The sequence below is a fragment of the Pleurodeles waltl genome, chromosome 8, assembly GCF_031143425.1.
Source record: "Pleurodeles waltl isolate 20211129_DDA chromosome 8, aPleWal1.hap1.20221129, whole genome shotgun sequence".
Taxonomy (NCBI): domain Eukaryota; kingdom Metazoa; phylum Chordata; class Amphibia; order Caudata; family Salamandridae; genus Pleurodeles; species Pleurodeles waltl.
Window position 1 is genome coordinate 736,117,080 of NC_090447.1, and position 25,907 is coordinate 736,142,986.

General features: G+C 44.8%; 1 protein-coding gene across 1 annotated transcript in view; it reads right to left on the reverse strand.

Annotated features, from left to right (window-relative positions):
• The window catches only part of PROS1 (protein S), a 377,349-nt gene that overhangs the window by 330,769 nt on the left and 20,673 nt on the right, over positions 1–25,907 (reverse strand). Inside the window, exons 2-3 of the mRNA XM_069204917.1 lie at positions 19,038–19,195; positions 12,034–12,058 (exon numbers count right to left, since the gene is read on the reverse strand). Of these exons, the coding sequence (XP_069061018.1) occupies positions 12,034–12,058; positions 19,038–19,195 (183 nt within the window). The remainder of the gene's footprint in view (positions 1–12,033; positions 12,059–19,037; positions 19,196–25,907) is intronic.

The window sequence follows — 25,907 nt, forward strand, 5'->3', positions numbered from 1 at the left end:
ACCTTCCTTACGGGTGGTACTCTGCTTCTGTGGTTTAGTTGTTCTAACCCCCAGACTATCCCGACCTATACTAGTATACGTTTTGGAGATAATCTTAGGCAGCTCGCGCTCCTGGTTCTGTTGAGGAATCTCCCAGAGCTGTTGACAAATGGCCAAGCTGCTGCTTACACTTTAATATTGTTTAAGATGATTGAAGAGACTGTCAAAATTACGCATCAGTTTCATCCCCAAGACCAGGGCCAGGGCTGCCCTGTGTTCATTCTGAATTTACTTTTACACTTCCTGCAAATTGGCAAGTGTCGGGGTATCATGTGTTGTTGTGTAAATTGCAGCGAAGACTGTAGCCCAAGTGGCGCAGTCCTCTATTGAATGGCTAGCACATTGTGAGAAGTCTGTTTATCTTGGGTCCCTTATGCGGAAACACTGCTTCCAGCTGATTTGTTTTTTGTGCTATCCAGAAAGGTATCTTTTCCCGTTCCCTGGGTGCTTTCCCCATTAATGAGTGTACTGTTTGAGGATTAATTCCTGTAATGGCTAAATAATTGATAGCTGGAGCAGCCCTTCCTAGGGCGGTGTTCAAAGTCCTCATCAAGAACTGTATTAATCGTCTATATATCCCTACTAGCTCATTGTAAAGTGTGCATTTTCCAGCTACTTGCATAGCCTGCACCTCAGGATGTGGTGTATACGTGGCAAACATGAGTCACGTTGGTCCGTCATTGCTTAAAGGACCTAATCTCAGGGGTTGTTTTTACATGTGGAAGGGTGCCATTGAACAAGTTTTGATAGTCTTGATACAAAAGTGGTACTTCTAAATGTTGGTAAGCTCGGTATTGCTGTGGTACGTTCATTATTCTATGTGAAATTAATTTGAATTGTCATTTACTTCAGGAAGAGTGACCTAAGAATAAAATGCTGTTGTTTGGTACGCTTCATGACCTTCCACAACAAACGTTACTTCCCAGTCCTCGTCTGTTAAGCAATTGGCTAGAAGAAACTGTGAAAGTGCTTGTTTGCAGTTCTCAAGGATATTTAAAGCATTTACCATGTTAAGGAGGAGGTATCAGAGTTGGGAACACCAACTGGAAAATAAATCCTTTGTAAGGTTCAAGTTTGAACAACCTACAGTCTAGATAGGGACAATCTCCTCAGCTGAATAGGGGGTACCTAAGACCACAGATGTCTCTATATAATGGTACTTCAGGTACTTTAGTGTTTGTGAGACAGAGATACTCTAACCTAATGTGCCCAAGCCATGTGCAAGAGAAGCGTCCCAAACCCTGTTACATTAGAACAAGGTTGGCCTCCAGTCTCTAAATCTGGCTTCATAGAGACACAAGGCTGAGGTCTGCTGGAAAGTGACATGCAGTATAGATTTAATATCCTGGGAGGAACCCCCTCTAATGGCCTTGGTCTCACAAGGTATTTTTATAAGGCCTATGTTATGGTTCGTGCAGACATTCCGATGTGGGTATGTACCTAAACGTTAGATTGTGTCAGCAATATCATAACAAATGCCTGACATGTTCACATTCCGTTCTTGTGCACAGTAAAGTAAAGAATATGAGGACAATCTAATATGTACATTACTGATAGTGACGCTTTCATAGAACAGCAACTGATATTTCTACTAAATTGCAAGCTATGAATAAAAATGATTAATAAATCAGAGCATGTCACCTAGGTAAAAGGGCACAGGCGTGCAAGCCAAAGCTGAGCAAACTCCCATACCCAGGCAAACTAAAATGGATCCACGATACTACAGATGGTATTTGGGGGTCCATCTGGAGCAATAATTCTGCAGGGAATGTCCACCAAGTCCAGTCACAGAGGAATTCTACTGTGCTGTATTGGGGGTCCACCATAGGCTACATCATACCTTAGCTTGCATAAGATGGTTAAGCCCAAGGAGGCGTGGCTAAGTAAGCCATCATGGAGATCACTCATGGTTAGAGCTCTGCGTTCCAAGCCAGACAATCTGGCAGAACTGGATGTGGGAGCCTGGCATTGGTAGCTGCACAGCTCCGACAGACACCCCCTTGATGGCAGGGGACCATCTTCCTGCTCCACACCCTGACCTGGTGGCCTGGGGACAGCTGTAACAGGGGTCTGTTTTGTTGGCACCTGACCTGACTTGTGCAGCAGCCACTCTACTAGCAACGCAGGCTTGGGGCTTCCCACTGGGCAGGAAGGCTGTGGGAGATCTGCGGCCCTGGTTGTGGCATCTTTGACGGTGAGGATTGCCGCCGCGTACTCTCTGCTATAGGGACTTGGGCTGCAGCAGCTGGGGTAGGCAGCCCAACTGATAAGGTGGCCACCTTGCTGTCATAATGGGCCTTGGGCGCCCCCTCACACCCTGGAGGGGGGGGAATAACGCTGAGCGAGCCACAGAGGCTCCACAACAGACAGAGCGATGGCGCGCAACTCTCCGCCTCCTGTGGACTATCAGCCCTTGGCGCCGGAGGCGCTGTGTGTCCTCAGACAGGCAGGGTCACCTGTGGAGCCACTGAGCAGCTCCGACCCCATCTGCTTTGTCCCTGGACCTGAAAGGCTACAACCATAGGAGGAAACAGGTGAGGCTTGAGACCCCATTCCCCACGCCCCGGAGCCCACCCCTAACTTAGAACAATGTACTATGGGGGTTGAAAGGAGACAGCTGAGGCACAGGAGGTGCTAAACCAGAGAAAATCCCCCCCCCCACTTCGCATTCACTCTTGGGCATGCTAAAAGAACTTGGATGTCTGCGAGACCCCTGATTTCATGGTGGAGGAGGTCACTACTGGTACAGGACACCACCTACAGGAGAAAGGCCCTTTTCCCAGTCAACTCACAGTGCTTCAGAGTGGCAAATACAGAAGCACCAGCCAGCTGGGGACTAACTGGCCCAGCCCGCAGTGCAGGACCCTCAATCTGTTGCTTGAACCCACAAGGGTTCCCAGTCTTCTGGAGTCCCGGACTTGGCATCGCCCTACCGGACATGCAGACTTCCTCATCACCCACACTTTGTCTCTCCTACCAGAAGAACTTGCAGGGTGAACTCTGCCTAGCCAAATATATCGTGCAGTCGCCAAGGGCCAAGACAGTTAAAGAGTGTCCCCTTTCACAAATCATCAAAGGCAGTTTACCCCGCTAAACTAACTGGGCACCAATAGATCCTTTCCACATTGGCCCTAACCCAAGCAGCTAATGCAACTCTCCCCTGAGATGGGACACTCGAGATCAGCAGTGCCTCCCAAGGATTCCACTACAGTAGCTCCACCTACAATCGCTCTGGGACGCACTCAGACGACAAGCTGGACAAGATCCTTGTGGCTCCTGAATAGTCCCGGATCCCCACGGAAGACAAGATCGGCACCCTGGTGGTGGAGCTGGGTTTCATCCATGACGATCATTGCAAACTCGCAGACAGGCTTGCGGAGGGAGAAAAGACACTAACCTATGACCGCAGTCCACCATCAACCTTCAGGACAGGGTAAGTTTACTCAAGGGGAGAACAGAGGACACGGAGTACTCCCTCCTGTTTCAGGTTTGTCATAAGGATATAGCAGACAGGAAAAACCCCTTTTCTTTTCTGATTCACAATCCCCATGGGGCTCCCCTCTCCCTTATTTGACATCCCAGGCACAAAAGGCTCAGACGGTTATCCCCTTCAGGGCCCCCAGACAATCCAACCAGTAGCCCTGGAGCAGATCATCGAGGGCTGATGGAGGCCTTTAAGGGGGGCTGTGTTCTTGGGAGACAGCGCCAGCACCTCAGAAGGGGAGACAGTCCTATATATCTTCTCCTCGGACAATGATTCCATAAAGACTGTGGGCTAGTGGGAGGGCTCTCAGATCCCACCGCTTCTGACACTGCAGACTGACAACCTCCTTTGAACGAAACCACCACACTCGATTCCCTGACCCGATGGCATCCCTGCCTCCTCTGTACATGCTCAATTGTACCCAGCCGTGGCAGTTAGGCCTCCTTCCCCACAGAGGACACAGCCACTAAACACTGAACCATGCGAGGATGTGAGCAGCGCAATCTCACCCCCCCCCACTCTACCAATGCCAGGCACCACACCATCACATTGTGATTACACTGGACTGACTTGTGCTTCTGCACTCTCTCCTATAACATAACCACTACCTCACTTTCACTCCAATGGTCCAATGCTTCAGTCAGTTTGGGTGTGCCCTCATTTATAGCAGGCTTTGTTTGTTGTTGCACCCCATTCGGAACTCCCAGATTCCCACGTTTGTTCCCCAGCAACTTTGCTTGGTGGGCTTAATGCACATGACCCTTAGGGGTGGGTTGCAACATATGTACCCCAGGAGAAATGCACATGGGTATGCCCATGGCACCAACCGCACACACCTCACGTCTATCCCTATGGCCCTCGTCGCCAGAACACAATTCCTCACCCTGAATGTGTGCAGCACACACCCAGCCAGGAAACAATACTCTATGTACTCCTATCTCAAACCGCAGAACACACCAGTCATCTTTCTCCAAGAAACCCACATCACAGGGACAGAGCTACAGTGCTTGCGTAGGAAATGGAGGGGGGCTATATTAGCCACTACTTACTCCGCTAATGCCAATGCAACACTCATTTGGATCCGTCCAGGCATCCCCTTCCAAGGACTAGACACTATCACAAATAAGTGGTGTTGCTAGGGTTGGACAGATGGCCCACTAGATGGTGCCCACATACTTATAGATAGTATTTATACTCCCAACACCAATCAGGGGGCACTCTGGACCAAGCTCTTGAGGACACTAGCACTCGAGGCACAAACCATAGTTAACTGGCAGGGACTATAACTGCATACTCAACACGAAGCAGGACCCCTCCTACCCTTCCACTCACCGTGCCTCCCCACACACTCAACCCGAGCACTTCACAAGCAGGGTCAACCAATGGGCACTTGCAGATGCCTGGAGGACGTTAAACCCCCACGCCCAAATGTATTTCTTCCTCGCAGCTCCACACGGCTTACACGTCCAACCTGATCGAGCCCTGTGCTCCACCTCCATCTTGGACAGGGTGGGTCATGCAGTTTACCTGGGTCGGGTAGTATCAGATCACGCTGCACACATAGTGGACCTGGCTTGGAACATTCCAAACCCCTCAGTGCCCATGTGGCGCCTCCCTCAGGAGCATCGTGAGAACATGATATTTTGTAAAACTAAGAAAGAACACATAAGGCAGTACTTCTTCTTCACAAAGAACCAGGCTACCGCATCTACAAGAGCACCGGAGTAGGACGCCTTTAAAGTGGTCACCATAGGAGTCTGCCTACATGAGGTAGTGGGGAAACGGAGGCTACTAGAGGAAGAAATCCACTAGGTTGAAAACCGCATCCCAGCATTGGAGAGGGCAATGATTTGTGCCCCCTCAGAACACCTGCAACTAAATGAACCCAGAACCAACTCAATGCCCTGCTGGAGCAGCTGCACTGCTTCAACATAAACGCATATGTGGCACAAAGAGGAAGATAAATCTGGGTGACTTTTAGCATGTCTAACTCAGCGAGATGCTCGGGCAGGCCCAATCCTAGAATTAGTCTCGCCCACAGGGGCCTCCTTGCGTGCCGAGGGAAATGTCATGAACGCATTTCACCCCTACTACTCTTCCATCTATCAAGCATCCCCAGCAACAGAGGTCATCGGCACTTTTCTCTCAGGAGTCAATTTTCCCCTATGTCCCTATGGCCAATAAGCCCAGTACAGATGACTACATCATAGCCCCTGAAATCAAACAAGCCATCCGAAATATGGCCAGAAACAAAATCCCTGGCCTGGATGGCTTCCCAAATGAATACTATAGCACCTTTGCCAAGAACGGAGATCCTCGACTGGAAGTGGGATACAATGAAGCCCTGTGCCTTTGGGAGCTCCCCCATCCCTCTGGGAATCCCTCCTGGTGTCTCTGCCGAAACCCAACAGAGACCTTATAAACCTTTCCTCAAACAGGCCGATCACAATCCTGGGTCCGACTAAAAAAATCCTAGACAAATTCTTGGCAGGCAGATACGCACAACTCCTATCAGAATTAATAATCCCTGATCAATATTTTTTTCTTTTTCTGGGACGCACTATCTCCGAGAATATTCACCGACTCTTCCACACTATGGATCAGGCCCCTTGACAGTACTCACATGCAGCAGTTCTGATACTCAAACTTGAAAAGGCCTTATACACCCTTACCTGGGATTATCTCTTTCAGGTGCTGAGTGAGATGAGGGTGGAGACCCGCCATTTAGTATACACTAAATTACGGTACACTAACACATCATCCAGGGGACAGCTGCGCCGGCTAGTCTCATCACCCTTTCCGGTGGGCAGGACAACCCATAGGGCTGCCCATTACCTCTCCTCCTCTGGCCCTACATGTTCAGTGAGAGGGGGCGGACTGGGGAATCCCCTTAGATGATGCAACTCATACGGTGCCCCTATATGTAGATGATCTGCTCTGGTACCCTTGAGATATCTGCTTCAACCATTTCCCCAGGCACAGTCCCCCAAGTCAAGTGGACCAAATCCTCCATATATCTGCTTAACTCCAACACACCACCCCATGAGGTCCATCTTGGCAGTATCCCTATGACCTGGAAGGATGTCACTTTCTGATATCTGAGGATACACCTTTACCATTTCTGCAACCAACTTATACGAGGGCAACCTAAAAAAAAACCTTTCCACCCTAAAGCCTCGAGTACAGTTTTGGAAACACTTGCATTTCGCTGCAACCAGTAAGATAGCCATCTCTAAACTGATAATATCACCTACACTTCTCTTCTACTTTGTGAACATCCCTGTGACCCCCCTCCCCAGTGCCTTTTTCAAGACCTTGACACCCTATTAAGAGAGCTCATATTGGGAGATAAGCGTCATAAGTCGCACTGAAAATGTTACAGCTGCCGGCGGAAAGGGGCAGACTTGAAGCTCCGTCATTCGAGACCTGTTACCTTTAATGGCTCAAGTCCCCTTCACCTGTCATTCACCTGAAAATTCCTATCACCCAATGCCAGGCCTTGATCAACATGGTCACTACAGGTCTCTATTGCCTACCAGGGCTCGGGTAGAGTCTCACACCATACACAACATATACCACCTTACTCCCCAGTGTTTCCCCTAAAAGTTCTCCCACGCTTTCCCAGAAACTACTGATCCGCAGGCCTGCGGGCATTGCATGAACAATCCATAACCACAGTCTGCAATCATTTTGCTACGGGTCACCTTCTATCCTTCAATCAACTCCTATTGGATCATGTTCTCACCAGAGGACAGTTTCTGACCTACAAAATTGCTTTGCACCTGCCGTGGCCTTTAGTCTATCAGAGATGAGAACCCCAAACACACTCTTCTGCAGATGGGGACTTGGAGGCGCCTAATATCATGGACCTGAAAGGCTATGCATGAGCATATGGGACCCCACTCGTCACCTTATGGGGTCCGTGGTAGGACGGTAGGAGGTACTGCAGGACTTGGAAAGGGAGCAAGCCCTGGAATTCACCCAGCAGGTGTCTGGAAAGGCCCGATTCAAAGCCATTCACTTCTCCATCCTGCATACTTGATGCCCGAGCAACTCAATCACATCAGCGATTGCCTACACAATGCATACAGCATTTAGGGAATACACTCAGCTTATACGACACCCAATTGATCAGAGCAGGGCTGGCATGCGGTGGCAGTCACCACCTTGCTCAACTTGAGTCCCGGCCATTGCAGAGATGTGGGTCCTACTTGGTCCTCACCCTACACCCCTGCTGTCCACAGTTCCACAGCCCCCCTGGCTTCAGTAGCAACCCCCCTCCCCCAATCTGTCTTTCACCATTAGGTGAAATTTCTCCTGTTTCGGCAAATTACGAGGCAGACAGAGCTATGGCCCCCTTTCACCGGCCACCTCGAACTGTGGCAGTGGCGTAGCATAGGCCCCCACAGCCCCAGTGGTGTGTGGGGAGAGGAGCTGAGCTCCAAGGGGCCTCTATGTACTTTGCAAGGGTGCCCCCTCAATTTTCGTTACGCCAATAAACTGTGGCGCTTGGACAGTTCCCTCACCCCTCTTCCCATTTTATACCCATGTCTTCTGCACTCATGACCATGCGTTCAGGGTACACACTGTCTTGTTTATCTCGGTTTTCTTTTGTTTAATGTAATCGCATTGCTACTGAACCACTGTCTTTGTTTTTCATTGAAAACCCTAATAAAAACAGTTGGGAAAAAAAGATGGTTACTGTAATGGGTTCTTTAACCCCAGGTGGGAGGTTTATTGGAATGACTCAATAGACGCTGGTTTGCAGGGGATAAGTGATTTATTGATAATTAGTAAGTGAGGCTATCTTCTTCGGTTTATTTCTCAGGTCGGCTTTTCATTAGTTATTCAGGTCCCTTTCTCTCTCTTTCCAGGGTTGAGACGGGGCTCCGGTATAGCGATCTTCTGACTTGACGGAGGTCCGGTCTTTTCCCCTCGTGGCAGCCGCACCGGGTTCCCAAAACAAACGGAAGAGCCGGAAATCAGGTAAGTGTAAAGGTAAGGCAGGTCAGAATAGGGTTAGTAGGGTGGTGGGAGGGGAGGCAAGTGTGGATTGTGGAGGAATAACATTCATATACACTCGTGGGTTGTCACCTTCCCGTGAAACTCCTACTTTCTTCTCTCTCTCTTTGGTAAGTATCTCTTCCTGTGGAGAGCCCCTCACAGTGATATTAAGAGGGGAAGGGAGGAAAAAGGTCAATATAGTTCCCCTTCCTTACACGATCTCTCCTCTTTGCTACCTATCTTCCCCTCCCTTGGTTTCTTCCCCCGTACCCAAGCCGGCAAAAAGCCCCAGCTGAGGGGTGAACGTACCTCTGGGAGCCACGCCCCTCCTGGGACGTGGCGGGCCCCTTCGCGATCTCCCGACTTCTCTCCTGAAGGGACGGGAGGTGCCCCGTGGTTTCCTCTCGTTTCTGGTGGTTCCTCTCTCGTCTCGTGCACTATTCCGAGGTTCGCTTCCTCTCGCGTTCCTCTCCCCGCAGTCCTCTTCTCTCGGGACTCCTCCTCTTTTTCTCTCCGTCGCCCGTCGTCTCTTTCCACGATCCCTGGGACGTCTCCTGTCGCTGACGTCACCCGTCCGGGACACTCTGGAGTGCCCCGGGGGTATGTTGATACGGCCTCCGTTGGCACCTGGACATCGGCGCTTGTGAATGTCCGTTTACAGTTACGCCCAAAGCTGCTAACCCTCCTCCTAGAGAAAAGGGCTTGAGATGTAACAACAGGATGCCTTTTCATCAATAGATGTAACAGCAGACTGTCTCTTCATCAATCTCCTCCCACAAGTCGGTTGAAACTATAATCAAGGGTTATAAGGATATTTTTTATGCTATACTACAGGTGATCCTCAACACCAAATCTATGTTGGAGTGTAAGGTTGATGGGATTGACAAGGATGTTGGACTCAGTGAGCTGATTACAAGAAACATGCAGAGAGAAACAAAGCAAACAAATCTACACAGTGCTGATTGAGGCCTATGGTAAGGGAGCTGCAGACCCTAGTCAGAGTCATGGTGGCAGCAGTGGAAATCTTGAATTGCAGAATTGAGGATGCAAAAAGGGCATTCTTGCTAGAATAATGTACACCTGTTCGGTATACCTGAGAAATTTGAGGGAATGCACCCAGAAGAATTCATTTAGCAATGGGTGTTGCAACATGTATTTGATGGTACATCCACACCATATATTGTAACTGAATGGGTGCACGGGGTGCCGGGGCAACCACCCACCAACTCCTGGGGCATCTTCACACCCAAGGGTTGCAAGACTTGTAAAGCGATCGCAATAACAATTGCATACTAATAAAGGTGACAAAATATATACCTTGAGACCCAGAGAACTCCAGGGTTCACATCTTTTCAGACTACACAAAATTGTCACAATGGCAAAAGCAAGCATATTTATAAATCCAACAATGCCTCCGCACATGACATTCGCTTTGCTGTACCCTTTGAACCTGAAGGTGATGGCAAAGGACGAAACTTAAATATTTAATTGCACCCAGGAGGTCTCGTCCTGCCTGTAGAGTCAGAGTATATCTCACCTGACCCCCACAGTGAAACAAGACAGCCTCGGAGGTCAGCAAGGATTGTCCATCAGTGTTAGTATCAGACCACAGCATTTTGTGGATGTAAACACCTGAGAAGTAGTACCTCTTGTCACTTTCGCACACAAAGTCAAGACATCAGGCTGCGAGTGCTGCAGAGCCCTCTAGCCATCCTTCTCCTCATGTTGCTCTTCTACATGCTTGTCATAGGGTTCATGTCATGCAGCCATCACTATTCTCAATTTTCCAGACTGTGCAGTCCCTGATGCTCTCTCCCCTCGAACAGGATCGCTCATCTCCAGGAGAGCCCATGCAGCTTTTCTGTCCCTGGTTTTTGCTCTAGTTATTTTGGATCTTCTGGTTTCGAAGCACCTGGACCTAGCATGGGGCAGTATATGCACTGGGCTGAAGGCAATGTCCTCGGGTCCCTGCTGCCATAATGATGGGGCCTGGCAGCAGTGTGGTTCTTCAAAATGGGGAGAAACAAAAGTTGACTGTGCTGGAGTTACTTAACATGACACCAGTAAATCTCGCTTTAAGGTTCCAATGGTCATCACTAGTTACACACACTAAATCATGTATTTTTCAATTCCTCAGCGACAGCACACACCCTCATAATTAAATTATACTGTGTGTCTGGTTGTAGATGAGAAGGATGTACTGAAATGGACTACCATGGCACTGCATGATTGCCTTCGCACTAACTGGCAACATGTTACAGCCCATGAAGGTGAAGATGTGCCATTGCAAATCATACTACGGACTTAGCATATGAACTAAATCAATGGCCACTAATACTTATGAATAGTAAAGTAATCTAAAATATATCTTTCACAATTTCTTCAATGTGAAAAAGTATTGACCTAACTTTTGCAGCATAAACAAGACTGGGTTTGTCATTTTGGCTACAAATCAAACAGAACATTTTCAAAACAAGTCATGGGACCGGATTTAGAAACCTCTTTTTGCATTCACAAAAAAACGCTGTGATTTTTACTATGTAGTAATCCCATTTTAGGAATCTTGAAACTTTTACTGACTTCTAAAATGGGATTGTAAATAGATACCGATGCACAATTTGGAAGGGGTGTGTTTTAGGCATTCCTTCCAAGTTCTGAATCAATGTGTGATGTAGCAGATTTTGCCAACCATCATCTAGTCGCAAACATTGAAAAAAATCGAACTCCTGACTCATTATAGTAACTGGCAAAGGATTCACAGAAGGAAAAGTATCTCCATGGGGCCACTTCCAATTTGTAACTTGTGAAAATAAACTTAAAAACGAAAAAAAAGTGGCCTGCATTTAAAAAAATGTCTTGCAACCTGTCTTCAAAATTCATGCAGTAGGCTGGACTTTGATCTGCTCTACATGGGAAGTTTGCGAGCTGACCATTAGCTCATAGGTCAGTTTTCAAAATTCATCATTGGTTGCAAATATTCTAGTCACAATTTGAGACTAGCGTCGTGTACATCAGGCCCTTAGTTTGTGAAGTTGCATGTTTTTCTAATATTTGTTGATATCATTTTGCCAAGTGTTAGTTTTTCAGTGGGTCTATAGGGATGCTGTGCCTATTAGAACCAGTTAGTTGTCAAACCATAAACTAGCCCAGTTTCAGTTTTCAATTTATTCGACAATATTTAGTGACCAGTTCGATAAACTGGACTATTTGCAAATGTAATAAAAATACTTTCAACACAAAATAGACATTTGTTTTCAAATTTTCTTTGAAGCATAACTCACAGCAACACCATGTTATATTCGTTATGCTGTGCAGGGGAGATATAATAAATAACTGATAAGTTTTGGTTTGGAGAGCAAAAGATTACATAATGTGTACACTTGGAACATAACATTACTAATGACTGGAGGCTGCCAACAACTAAACATATTGGTTATGATACATATGTATGGCATAACGGTTTGTTCCAAATCTTCATAATTAATGTATGAGTGGTTCAAACTTACCTAAATATTTTGGGTAGAAATATTCCTGTACAAAAATAACACAAAAAAGTTATTAGTTTGAGAGGAACAATTAGAAATTGTAAAACTAGTAAAAAATGCTGAAGACATTTATGTTGATTAATAACAAGTTAACTAAAGGACATGAATTTCAACACATACAATTCAATTTAATTTGTTAAACAACACATAAAAAGAATGCCAAGAAAGTGCCCAGTTTGAGTGCATTAGTAATGGCACAAAACCCTGACAGAAAGGAAAAAAGTAGCTGTATTTGAAATGGGTAATCCTTCATTGCTGCACAGTGCGAGTGCTGGAATCTTCCTGTTAATTCACACACGAGTGGTGGCATTCAATGGACATCTATCTGCTTCCAATTGGAAACCATTGAGTTCTAAGACTATATAGATTGCATCCAGGTGAGGTGTAAATCAACAAGGATAAAATCAGGTGTCCTGCCAACCTATAAAAAACTACTTTCAGCAGCATAACATTACACACAGATTCCATTATGCTTTGAGCTATAAAACCACAGCCTAATAGGAAGGAGTTTTCAGAACTGGTCCTATTGGAGTAGGAATGTTTCGATCTACTTCAAAGAAAAAAAAACTAAATTCTAAATATGTTCTGCCCTGAAATGTAAGCTTTACATGCAGCGTAACATTTCATTTGTGTCATGTTTCAGGCCAATCCAAAAAACAGCACTTTCACATAATCCATATTGAAGGAAGTCATTGTATGACATCTGCCTCTATTATTGCAAATTTATCCTTTTAAAGACATTAGATACTCCCACAGTTTTTTCAAAATAATTTTCTGAGTTGCTTTTTGATATTGATGTATGTGTTTGGATTAAAATATTTCATAAACTTACTGTTAGACCTGGAATCTTTTGGCATGTTTCACCTGTCTTGTTGCCTTCTGACCTCCTGTTTTTATGGTATGCTGGACTCTGTCTTGCTGGTTTATTGTCTCTGAGCACTTTACCACTGCTGATCAGTGCTGAAGTGCAAGTGCTCCCTACGTAAATTGTATTGGTGATTGGTTTATCCATGACTGACATATTTGATTTACTAATAAGCCCCTGGTAATGAGCACTATGTGTGACAAGGGCCTGTAAATCAAATGCTACTAGTGGGCCTGCAGCAGAGATTCTGCCACCCACATGATTAGCCCTGTAAACATGTCTCAGATCGCCCACTGCAGGGTCTGTGTGTGCAGCCTTGCACTGTCAATTGGATCTGTGCCCAAACCTCCCATTATACTACATGTAAGGTACCCCTAGGGTAGGCCATAGGTAGGGCAGGGTGCAGTATATGTTAAAGGTAGGACATGTACTGATGTGTTTTACATATCCTGACAGTGAAATACTGCCAAATTCAGTTTTCACTGTTGTAAGGCCTCTCTCTCATAGGTTAACATGAGGACTGCATTTAAATATATTTTAAGTGCAGTTCCCCACTGGGAGCAGATAGAGATTTGGCGTTTGGGGTTTCTGAACTCACAATTTAAAAATACATCTTTTGGTAAAGTTGGTTTTTAGATTGTCATTTTGAAAATGCCACTTTTAGAAAGTGGCCGTTTTCTTGCTTAACCTTTCTGTGCCTCTGCCTGCTTGTATATTCCACGTCTGGGTCAGACTGATAGTTGGGCTGTTGTGAATTCCCTCTAGATAGTAACACAAAGGGAGCTGGACTATAGCCTGCATATCTTGATGAGTTTCCCGGGATAGAGTGGGGAGGGAGGAACTGACACTTACCCCTGAAACGGCTGTGCCCGTCCTCACACAACACCGTCTCCGAGCCCCTGGAGTTTGTCTGGGACCATGCCTAGGCAAGGCAGGATCTTGTGAACAACAGCAACTTTAGTTTGAAGTTTGCCTACTTCAAAGGCAGAAATGAGTATAAGTAGTGGACCCAAAAACCCAGACTTTTAGAACACTTCTGGATCAAGAGGAACCTCTGCCAAGGAGAAGAGCTGGAGGAGGACTACTGCCCCTTTGCTGTGTGCGCTTTACTGGGTTGGCCTGCAGTTGCTGCTCCTGTCTTAAAGAGGGAAAACACTGGACTTTGCTGTGTATCCTCCTTGTGAGGTTTCTCCAAGGGCTTGGAGTAGAGCTTGCCTCCTGTTGGAAGTCTCAGGGATATCAAAGACTTGAGCTTCATCTGCCTACAGCACTGGGAACTCTGAGTTTTGTGCTGCAACAGAAGAAAAACCACTGCAACGCTGTCAATGACGCTGCCAACTACACCGTGTTCTGACGACACCATTTGGAGCCGTGCCCCACGTCGCACCGCAACACTGGTCTCACTGACGTTGTCATCGAGTACCTGCTTGCACCGTGACCTAAGGGCCCTGCACTTCATATTGCCTTATTCACACCGTAGCCTTGGCATCCACGACAACGACGCTCCATGCTGACACGGATGCCGCTGCCTGAGGACATTACTTGTGAAGTACAGAGAGCACAGTCCCATCCCAAACCGCAGCCCCGTCCACCGATGCCAGTGTCATCGACTCCTGTGTCATCAACAGATGCCCCCATCTGCACCGCAACCAATGACAGTGCTTCAGCAAAGAAGACAACACTGCCTGCACGGTGAGCTGGAGAAACCGCACGTCACACCACAGCCCCGGTCTCAACGATGCCGTAGGACCCAGTCACTGAGCCACTGCCTTCACCATGACCTCTGGCACTGCACGTCACACCATCCCACTTCACACCACAGCCCCGATGCCATCAACGCCAGCGCTCCGGACTTCGTCATCAGCCCACTGTTCGATCTGCAACACTTGTGACTTTAAGAGTCTAACGAGACTCGCACCGACCTCCGGAATCGAGACAGCACTTCAGATCTCATTGCGAGGATCACAACGCCCTGCATTTCCAAGGTACTGTTTGCAGGTCATCCCGACACCGTAGCTCGCCTGTGAAACCGGGGCCGGCCTGACCTGTTGGATTTGATGTTCACGACGCCGTGATAGCCCCAGTCGTTGCTATCAACTTCAAGGAGCCGTATTTTTAAGTTAATTCTTGCAAAATTCATATCTTTATTATTGTATGTTGGATTTTTCTCGTTTTGGTATGGTTTTACACAAATAAATAGTGGCTAGTTTTCTAAAACTGGTGTGGGGTCCTTTTGTTGTGTTTTTTCACTGTATTACTCAGCGTTATGTGCAAATGTTTTACACATTGCTTCTGAGATAAGCCTGACTGCTCGTGCCTGTAGGGAGCTGGCCTGGTGTGTGGTTAGCACCTAAGGTGTTATCACCCTATAACAGGTCCTGGTATCCCCTATTAGTGAGGTGTAGTCAGTGTCTAGGAAGCCAGGCTCTCTAGAGATAGCTGTGGATGAGCACTTAAGGCTTATCTAGGAGACATGCAAAGCTTATGCAATACCACTTCTAGTCACACAGCACTTACACACATGAAAGAACCATAAAGTGTTACAAAAATAAAGGTACTTTATTTTAGTGACACAAATACTATATAGGCAATACTCTACTAGCAGGCGAGTAAACACACTATTATATACACCTTAGTAATCAGGAATGGACATAGAAAGCAAAATTAAACAGTGAAATAACAGTAAACAATAGAAACTCTAGGGGGAGACCAAACCATATACTAAAAAAATGGAATGCAAAACTCAGACCCCCCCCCCCCCCAGGTAAGTGGAATCTGTAGAGGAGAGCTGGGGGAACTAGAAACCTCAAAAAGATAAGTACCAGAGAGCCCCCCCCAGGGACCAGGAGAGAAGAGGCACGTACCTGGTTTTTCCCCAAACCCACATAGAAACTTTGTAAAAGGACTGTGCAAGACCCGAGCAAGACTAGAAGAAACAGAATATTGATCTACACAGAAGAGGACCTGCAAATAAAGGGGACCAGGTCCAGTTCCAGTTGGAGTGTCAGGTTGAGGCAGGAGCCACTACTCACCCTTCTGAAGGTGCAGGACTAGGTCGACAGTGAAGACCAAGACTCGGCAATGCAGCACAGGAGCAGAGGAAGAGTTCCAGAAGTGATGCAGTTGATGGCCCACGTCGGAAGAAGAGTTGCAGGCCGTCAGTAGAGTGGAAAATGCCCTAAAAAGTATTGGAAAGGCGAGAGTTGCAGAAGAGAAGTTGCAGGGCTGCTGGGACCAGGAAGGTCCGCGGGGACTCAACCCAAGGAGGGGAGCCCCAGGTGAACCTCAGTAGTGAGGACAGCAGGAAGTGGAGGAGGTAGCCCCCACAGGCGACTCACAGGCAGCAGGCACAGGAGTTGCAGTGAGGCCCACTCCGCACACCTGGAAAGGAGTCCCACATAGCTGGAGCAGCAGGCAGGAGACTACGCATTGCAGAGAAGGGTGCCGGAGGCTGGGCTACAGAGCCTGAAGATCCCTTGGAAGAAGAGCCAACAAGCCTTGGTAGCTGCAAGAGTCACAGTGCACAGGGGTACTGTTCTGCAAGGCGAGGCAAGTTGCATAGCTGGTAGAGGGGACCCAGGGGACCACTCAAGATCACCACCTGTGTTGCAGGATCCGTGCAGAATTGCACGATAGAGGATCCACGCAGCCGGTCGTCGTTGTAGTTGGTGCCTGCGGATGTAGTGCAGACTGAAGACTTGCCACCTTCAGAGGATGCACAGCCAGAGAACTGTTATAGTTGATGGAAGGAGCCGGAGAAACAATGTTGCAAAGGGAAGTCGTCGCTGGAGCTGCAGACTGTAGGTTCCTGTGAAGTCCAGATGCAGTTTGGCCAGAAGTCAAAGCAAACATTGCAGAGGAGTCCTGCTGGAATCTTGCATGTCGAATCTGAGGACCCACCCAAGAGGGAGCCCCTATATAGCCCTAACAGGGGAACTGGTCACCTAACAGGGTGACTACTTATCAGGAGGGGGCTGTGACGTCACCTGCCTGACCTGGCAACTCAGATGCTCCCAGAGTCCTCTGCCCATCTTGGATTCAAGATGGCAAAATCAATTGGCCACCTGCAGGAGCTCTGGGCACCACCGAAAGGGTGGTGATGGACAAGGGGAGTGGTAACTCCCCTTATCATTGTCCAGTTTTGCACCAGAGCAGGCACCTGGGGTTCCTGGACTGGTACAAACTGGTTTATGCAAGGAGGGCACCAAATGTGCCCTTCAAAGCATACCAGTGGCTTGGGGAGGCCACCCCACCCAAGCCACATAACACCTATTTCCAAAGGAAGAGGGTGTTGCCTCCCTCTCCCAAAGGAAATCCTTTGTTCTGCCTTCCTGGGTTGAGCTGTTCAAGCAGCAGGAGGGCAGAAATCCATCTGTAGGTTGGCAGCACCACGGACTGCCCGAGAAAACCCTGAAAACTGGTAGGAACAATGATGGGGGTCCTCTAAGGAGCCCTCAGAGTGCATGGAATCATACAACCAATACTGGCACAGAATTGGGGTATGATTCTGACATGATTGATACCACACATGCCTAGGTTCAGAGTTACTATTATGTAGCTGACATAGGTAGTGACCTATGTCCAGTACACATAAAATGGTGACCCCGCTCTCATGAAGTCCATGAGAATAGAGCTGGAGTTCGCGGGGGCACCTCCGCTCATGAGAGGGGTGCCCTCACACACAGGTACTTGCACCCTGCCCTCTGGGCTAAAAGGGCCTGCAACAAGGGTGACTTACAGTGACCTAGTGCAGTGACCCATGGTGAAAAAGGGTGCATGCACCCTTTCACGCAGGCTACACTGGCAGGCCTGCAGATACACTTTGCATGGGCTCCTTATGGGTAGTATAATACCTGCTGCAGCCCATGGGGAACCCCTGGTGCCCCAATGCCCTGGGTACCATATACTAGGGACTTACAAGGGGGCACCAGTATCCCAAATGTGGGGTCTGTCTGGTCCAAGCAACCAAATTTAAAGGGAGAGAGCATAGTCACTGGGGTCCTGGCTAGCAGGATCCCAGTGAACACAGTCAAACCACACTGACAACAGGCAAAAAGTGGAGGTAACCATGCTAAAAAGAGGCTACTTTCTTACACATCTCACTTCAGCTATCAATATAAGGCTACAATATTGGTATTGTAAAATTTGCAGTGTTGGCATAGCTCCTTATAATGGCAGATTATTATTTAGGTATATGCCATGGGTCTTGGAGGAATTGGGTGAGACTTAATTACGATAACTATGGACCTGATTTAGATATTGGTGGATGAGTTACTCCATCACAACGGTGATACAAATCCCGCTCGCCAATATCTAAATCACATAGGGTACAACAGGATTTAGATACTGACAGACAGGATATCCATCACCGCTGTGACAGAGTAACTCGTCTACCAATAACTAAATCAGGACCTACATCTATTGCAAAATAATGGTGACAATTCTTAAACGACAGGAACGCAGATCTAAATCTGAGAAGTGAAAGAAGACAGTACCTTTCAAACTGAGATGTTAGTTTATGAGATGCAAGACTGTACAAATATCTGTTCCAAATATCTTAAGACGGGAACATAAACATGATAAGAACGATGCAGTTCTCCCCTTTAGTACCTCATTTGGACATATTTTGTATTATTAAATATCTATATATTTCTCTTATTGTTGCTTGGTTGAGGGTTACATTTGAAACAAAACAAATTGCAGCAAAATGCTTTCACATTTATGATATAAAATAGCAATGTATTAATAATCATTACTATCTGGTCAACAAAGAACTAATTTTACTGTATTTGTTCCAAATTCTATTTTTCCTAGCTGCAAATAATGTGCTAGATAGGGAAGCTTGTGGAAAACATATTCCATGTATTTCATTTTAAATTTTTGAAAGGCTGTTCCCAATTAGGACCCAAAAAATATTTTTACATTTAATCCAAATGTGTCATGATTTGGGCATATAAAGTAAAAGTCTCAAAAATAATTTAAAAAAATAGGGAACATAGTTGAAAATAACCGGATTAAGAAAATAGAAGCCCGGACTGTGAGAATACATCTATATATTTATAATCCATCAATTATGATAATTCATCCTAGCACATCATACCGTTTCAGGGTCATTTTCAAAGACCTCCCTGGCTTCTTCTTTATTGCACAGTTCTTCAATGCATTCTCTTTCAAGATTTCCCTTTTTGCTTTCCTCAAGAAACGTATTTGCGCGACGTTTCCGCAGAAGGAACTCGGATGCATGCCTCTGGGATAAAACTAAACAAAAAAATAAATGTCGAGTTTGTCAGCCTTTCTGTTTTACTTTGGAATGCCATAATATATTAGTGTTAATGTATGCTCAAGTACGTTGACAAGACCTTCTTTGAAAAGAACACAAGAACCAATTGAAAATTGCACGTGTTCCCCAGATGGAGAGAACTGGAGTGCTACCTGGGTGAATGACTAGCAACAATCTTCTAACAAAAAGAACATTATTAGTGCACAGTAACTGGGATCCTACCGCTTTAACATTCAATACTATTAATTACTAAGAAAGAAAACAGTGTTTTGCTGTAAAAACAGCTTGGCTCAAAATTTCGATTTGGTTCCTAGTTTCTAGCAAAAAAAGATAATCAAATGCGTATTTTTAAACAAATAAATTTGGCACTGAAATCCACAAAAGAAAAAGTGTTTTTTATTGAAAAATGAAATCTGACAAATGTCTGTTTTGCGGATGGTTCCCTGTGTACAAAAGACATTTTTGTACAACTTTCAGCCACCTTCAGATCTACACAAAACAAATGCTTTTCAATTACAGTGTTTTAGGAGAAATAACCTTTACAGAAACCCACCGACAGGGAGCCCAGGATTAAGCAAAAATGCAGATGTTTTACGTAATCGTACTAAGAACCCAAGCTCCTCTTCTCTTCCCACGGATCTCGAATGCCTTCTCTAATTACTAAGGCCACGTGTGAAGCCATCACTAAAGACAAGTGCACTGGGGTCACGATGTATCACACACAAACTTTCACTTTAGCGGATTTGGGCTTATTATATCACTGGACCGGTCGCATCACTGTCCTGTATTCTACGATGTAACCTTGGTGTGATGCAAGAAGAGAAAAACAGTATTCGCTTATGATATATTCATAAATAACCTGTTCGATCATATAATTATTTGGGATATCCTTTCCCTATGTGACAGAATTACAAACTCCTGCTATAATGGCAACAAATGCAGACATTTTAGTTAATGGTTGCTATAGCTCTGTTCATCTTTGCACTTGTTCACAGCTTCGTTGTCCTCTTTATATTTTGGCACCTACTTTTATAGCCTTTGAATAACACCCAAGAAAATATTTGCATGCATTCAACTTGAGCTTCTTAAGAGAATATTGTTTTTCTTGAATGAATCAGTCTGGCGCAGCGCTAAGAAATCGACCTCAAGGATCCAAAGGAAATCATGGCTTTGTTAGGCAGGACTCGTTTAGCGAATCGCTGCGACCGGCTGGCACTGCATTGACGCAGACCTGAAAGGGACAGCAGATATTCACCCCTTCATTTATACATAGGTGATATTGCAACTCTTGTGCGCAGGCCTTTCTGTAATGCAAAAACAAGGTGCACATTAGAGCTGCCATCTTTATAAAAAAAAAATACCAACACACTGCTTTATCCAACATTTCAACCTTTCTTGTACTGACTGATCAATATATTAATTCACAGTTGCACTGGTAAAATTTCTTCCATGCTTCCGCATCGCTCAAGTAGTTGCAATCAATGATATATTTGCGTGCAAAGTTCAAGAATGGGTGAAATGCCCCTCTGTCACATCCCTTCCTTAATATTTGTAAGGAATCCCAGTGCTGACAGTCTGAGTAAGTCACAAAGATATCTCTGACTGACAGTGTCACATTTATACACTGCAATGTGTTTACTTCACCCCTGTAAAGTCTGTCATTTATGCAGCACAGTTTTCCAATGGAGAACACGTTTTCATAAATGGCACTATTTACATGTCTAATGTCTTATGCCATTCTACCGAATTCCCATGTTTAATGACTAATATCTTTGTTTTCAAAGAACAAAAAAAAAAACCATCTATCAAATAAAAGCCATGGACACGTTAGCACCAATGAAAATATGTCTACGAATGAAATATACTGAATGCATGTACATGGGTATTTGGACAGCAATATAGCTATATATGCAGCAAAAATTGCCAATTCATAGCGCTGACCAAACAGCAAAAATCACAAAATTGTCTTAAGGAATTTTTGAAGCTGTAGTAACCTGGGATTATAGTAAACTCTAGGCGCAGGGAGCTCCTTAGCAAATCACCCTCGCATCCAACAAGTTTCCTTACCTATAAATTGAAGAAATTACAACTTGAGTGAAGAGAATGAAGAAATGGCAACCGTGTGTGAGGTATAGATGCTTATGTCTCTGTTTTGTCATCTTCAGTGATGTCAACAAAGAATCAATAGCTTGAATCTGGAGATTGGTGTAACATTCCAATCTCTTTTCAAACCCGTTTTCACATAACTTGGAATTCTGAGACATGCAGTCATTTCCATAACCTCCAAAATGAACTCCAGTAAGTTTCGACAGGTCAAGCCTGCCTAAATTTATCAGGGGAAAAAGTGGTGCTGAAAGCATGCAATACCTCATGATCAAAAACCAAACTCAGCAATGAAGACATTTACCACACTTGGTAAATGCAGCACCCAGGATATTGGCAAGTACCAGTTGCAATGAATACCTCACAGCCATCAAGCCCACTCGGAGGCACTGTATTGTATTGCACTCGATGTTCATGTTGAGTAGTCAGTGTCGGAAGCACGTCAAACACTATAGTCTGGGGATGATTAGCTTGATCATACGTTAAAACATTCCTTTATGGCACATTTCACACAGTATCTCCACACGGCTAGGCCATGATGGGATTGTATCTGAGAATAAGAGACTGGCTGGTGCCTTAGCTGGGTCATTTAAACCACATCAGGTCAACAGGGACCAAATGCCTCCAGCACTACATTCTGAGGTGTCTGCCGTCACCATCACTCCATCACCGGTGGACACTTCTCAGCAACAATTACAACAGCCAATTGGTAAATTGCGAAATTTGCTCGAAACTTAAAAAAAAAAAAGAAAAAGGATATCAAGACTTAAAATGTATTTTGTGTAAGAAAATATAATGCTAAGTTTTTTGTGCACAGCATACCTAAAAAAAAGATACAAATATACAAACCTAAAATAAAACAGTTATAAATAACAATAATAAATATGATTACAGTGTAACACTCCCATCAAACAAAACTACCTAATCAATCTGCATTTAATGATAACCCTGGATGTCCAAAGGCAACAAACTGTAACAAACCATGAAAAGGTAAATAAAAGGAAGCTATTACCTTTGACACTTTCACATTGAGATGCTACTTCAAATGCAAAGCATTGTCCTTTTACCTCTGCACAAATGTTATACAATATTTGTGAGAAGCAACTTTAAATGTCATTAAACATAGAAGAGATATGAAATTGCATAACATTTTTATAAAATGTAATTAAATTACAGCAGAATTTGGCCTTTAGAGCAAAATGTGATTTGCTGGTATCTAGTGTGAGTTCTTTTACGCAAAGGAATACCCTTGCATTAAAAAAAATGTGAAATGTTGGCAGGAGACCACTTTCAGCTGAACATGTGTCCCAGTGGGACTTTTTCTGTGGCAACAAGTCTCCCACAAGCGAAGATTATACGAAAGTGCATAAAAGACATTTCATGAATTTTGCATAACATGAGATTTGGGAATTTTGCAAATTTCGCCCAGGCCTTACCAATAACTACAAGGTAAGTGCTAGCATTAAAATAAATTGATAATTTAGAAAACAAGTGCAACCCAGAATACATTATAAGCACCACAAACTTAACAAATACTTTATCTCTATTCAGTAACACTCTTATCACTTAGCTTTTAAACTTTACAATGCTAGCTTACAGCCTCATGTTAGAAGTACTTGCTACACACATGGTAAACAAGTTGCAGGTGCATACTCTTTACATATAATGTAATTACGATACATTTTAAGCATCACAAGTGCACTTAGCAGGTGTAATATTCACACTTTTATAAAGGTAAAACCGCGTGATCTGTACATCCTTTTAAAATATGCTGTACTTTCAAATATATTTCATATTTTGTAAATATTAATAGACATCTGCTTGGCTTATGTTTTTTTAGAAGTTAATTTTGAAAATGTTACATTTATATGTTAAGTAAAACTGTTATTTATACCACCTCTTCAAGCTCCTGCAGCACTGCATCCTGTCAAACATTCCTGCAGCGCTGGACTGCATCTTTTTGTGTTTTTACAGCAATCACATCATCAAGGTTCATACAGCAATTGATCTATCAGTGAAAGTGTACCACCGCTTCTTATTGGGCTGCTTAAAAAACATTCTCCTTTTACATTTCTGCATTAGGCTGCACTGTACTAATGTTAAAGTGTGGGTCACAAATGTCCTTGTAACTCGTAATGTACAAATAGCAAACAATTCTGAATCAGCAGGAAAGGAGGACAGGAAATGGGCATTTCCCTTACTATTAAACGGCAATGAGAATTATCAATGGTTTGAGGCTGCAATTAAGGTTGTAAACCACTGATTCTATTACAACACCTGAGTAACTGTGGTATCCATTCACAAGAGGAAGCTGTCCCTAAAGGACAGCTCCCACTTTGTGAATGTGGACTGCTGTCATTGAGAAGAGCACACAGTGGTCCAGGGCACTGCTGCAACCCACCAAACAAATGCCCTATGAATCATGCCAGTTGTTCTGTTTCATAATTTATGCTCCCAACCCTGAAAGGGATGGGGACAGTAGCATACACATTTTGTGAATGCTAAAGCAGGAAAGCAGGTCTCCTATTTCTCACAAGATCCTCCCTACCACCAATTGCTGCAGTGGTCTTCCATCCGTATGCTGTACTCTTTTGGCTCCTAAAACATCTTATATTTTTTCAAAGCTGCAACAGGCTTTAACTTATTGATTCCTGCAGCATTTCCTATTTATGTATCCCTGCAGTAGTCCCTCCCTCTGCACTATTTCAGCATTTCTTGCAACTATACTTTTAAAACACTTATTTTCTCCTCTCAGCAGAACTGTCAGCTGACTCATTTAATGAACTGGCAACAAGGTTCTAACTATAGAAAGTATATGGATTGCCTACCAAAGAATGCTCTGAAACACAGACATCTTGTACTCCATAAATTCAAGTTGTCCACCACCATTACAAGTCTCTTGTGAGTCCCTTATCAATCTGGTGCTTGTTTGTCTTGGCTCCACTTGTGTATTGTGTATTGCAAGCACCGTAGCTGCGAGGCGTAACACCAAGCTCTTTGCTCACTGCTGACCTTCTCTGTGGTGAAGACTACCGCACCAAAGAAGTTTGAAGAAGAGCGCCTCCATGCCCACTCTGTGTATAGCGGTAGGTGCGGGCTGTGGATCATGACATAATGCATGCTTAAGTATACAATATCACTTACAGATGCTAGCATCACACACTAATGCATCAGGTGTATTGTGCAGGAAAACCAGTGCTGTTGCTAAAAGTTATAAAAGTTATAAAAGTTATAAAAACGTTATTAGAAGGCACTGTACAAAACAAGGAAGTAATAACTCTTATGGTGAAAAAGAACAACATCCATAAAATAGAAATATTGGCCAAAGTACTGTTGCAAATAACCTACTCTGCTTACTGATCAACACAATTGAAATGGGAATTCATTCTTACATCCTAACATCCTTTGAAGCTGCAAGGAAAATGTATGTATCATTTCCCAGAGCTTTCTGTTGATCACAACAGCAACTTATAAGTCAACTTAATAGAGGGCACAGCAGTAATATGATAAATAATGTCAATTGCTGTATGCACTGCAGATAAATGAAAATTTAGTTTAAAACACCTAAATCACTTAACCTTAAACTGAAAAAACATACTTTCAACCAAAATCTAAAATCATTAGTAATAGGAGACACAAACTTTAAAATTATTAGAAGACAAAACAACATTATATTCAACCCTTCTGTAACTTCAGAAATCGAACATTATTTCATAAACTTTAAATGTATTAATTTGACAACATACATCAGAATGCAATTAACATTTACCTTCTACCAACAGAGGGAAACGTCCTAAACAATGTGTTGTGAACAATGCAGATCTTTACCACGCAAGCATAGCAACGTTTGCCAAAACAACGACTGCCTTTCTCTGTGCTTTAACCACGCATGTGCCACACAAGGCATCTGTGTGGTTAAGGCAGAGAGCAGTCTAGTGGATCGGGAGAGGACACGGTGAGGTAAGTGGGGCTGGGGCAGGGTCAGGCTATTTTGTTTTATAGGTGCAGGGTGGGGGTTTGGGGAAGTTTACTTTTTAGGGTTAGACTCGGTGGGGGGGCGGAGTAGTTGATTTTTTAGGTGTGGGGAAGGTTCGGGAGAGGACGCGGTGAGGTAAGTGGGGTTGGATTTAGTGCTTAGGGTGGGTGGGGGGTCTGGGTACTTTATTTTTTATGGGTTGGGTAGGTTTTTTTGGGGCTTAGAGTGGGTTGGGGGGTTGTGGTAGTTTTTTTTTTAGGGGCGGGTGTGGGGAGGTGGGTAGTTTATTTTTTAGGGGTAGGGAAAGTTTAAGGAAGGGAGGGAGGAGAAAAGAGGAGGAAGGATCAGGAGAGGACACGGTGAGGAAAGTGGGGTTGGGCAGGGTTTTGGGGTAGTTTTTAGTGGTGGGGTGGATTTAGGGCTTAGGGTGGATGAGGGGCTTGAGGTAGTTTATTTGTTAGGGGTAGGAGTGGAGGGGGTCAGGTAGGTGATTTTTTAGGGCTTAGGATGGGCGGGGGTAAGGGTAGTTTACTTAGGAGTGGGGAAGGTTTTAGGGCTCAGGGTGGGTGGGGTGTCGAGGTAGTTTAGTTTTTCTGGGTGGGTGGCGGGTA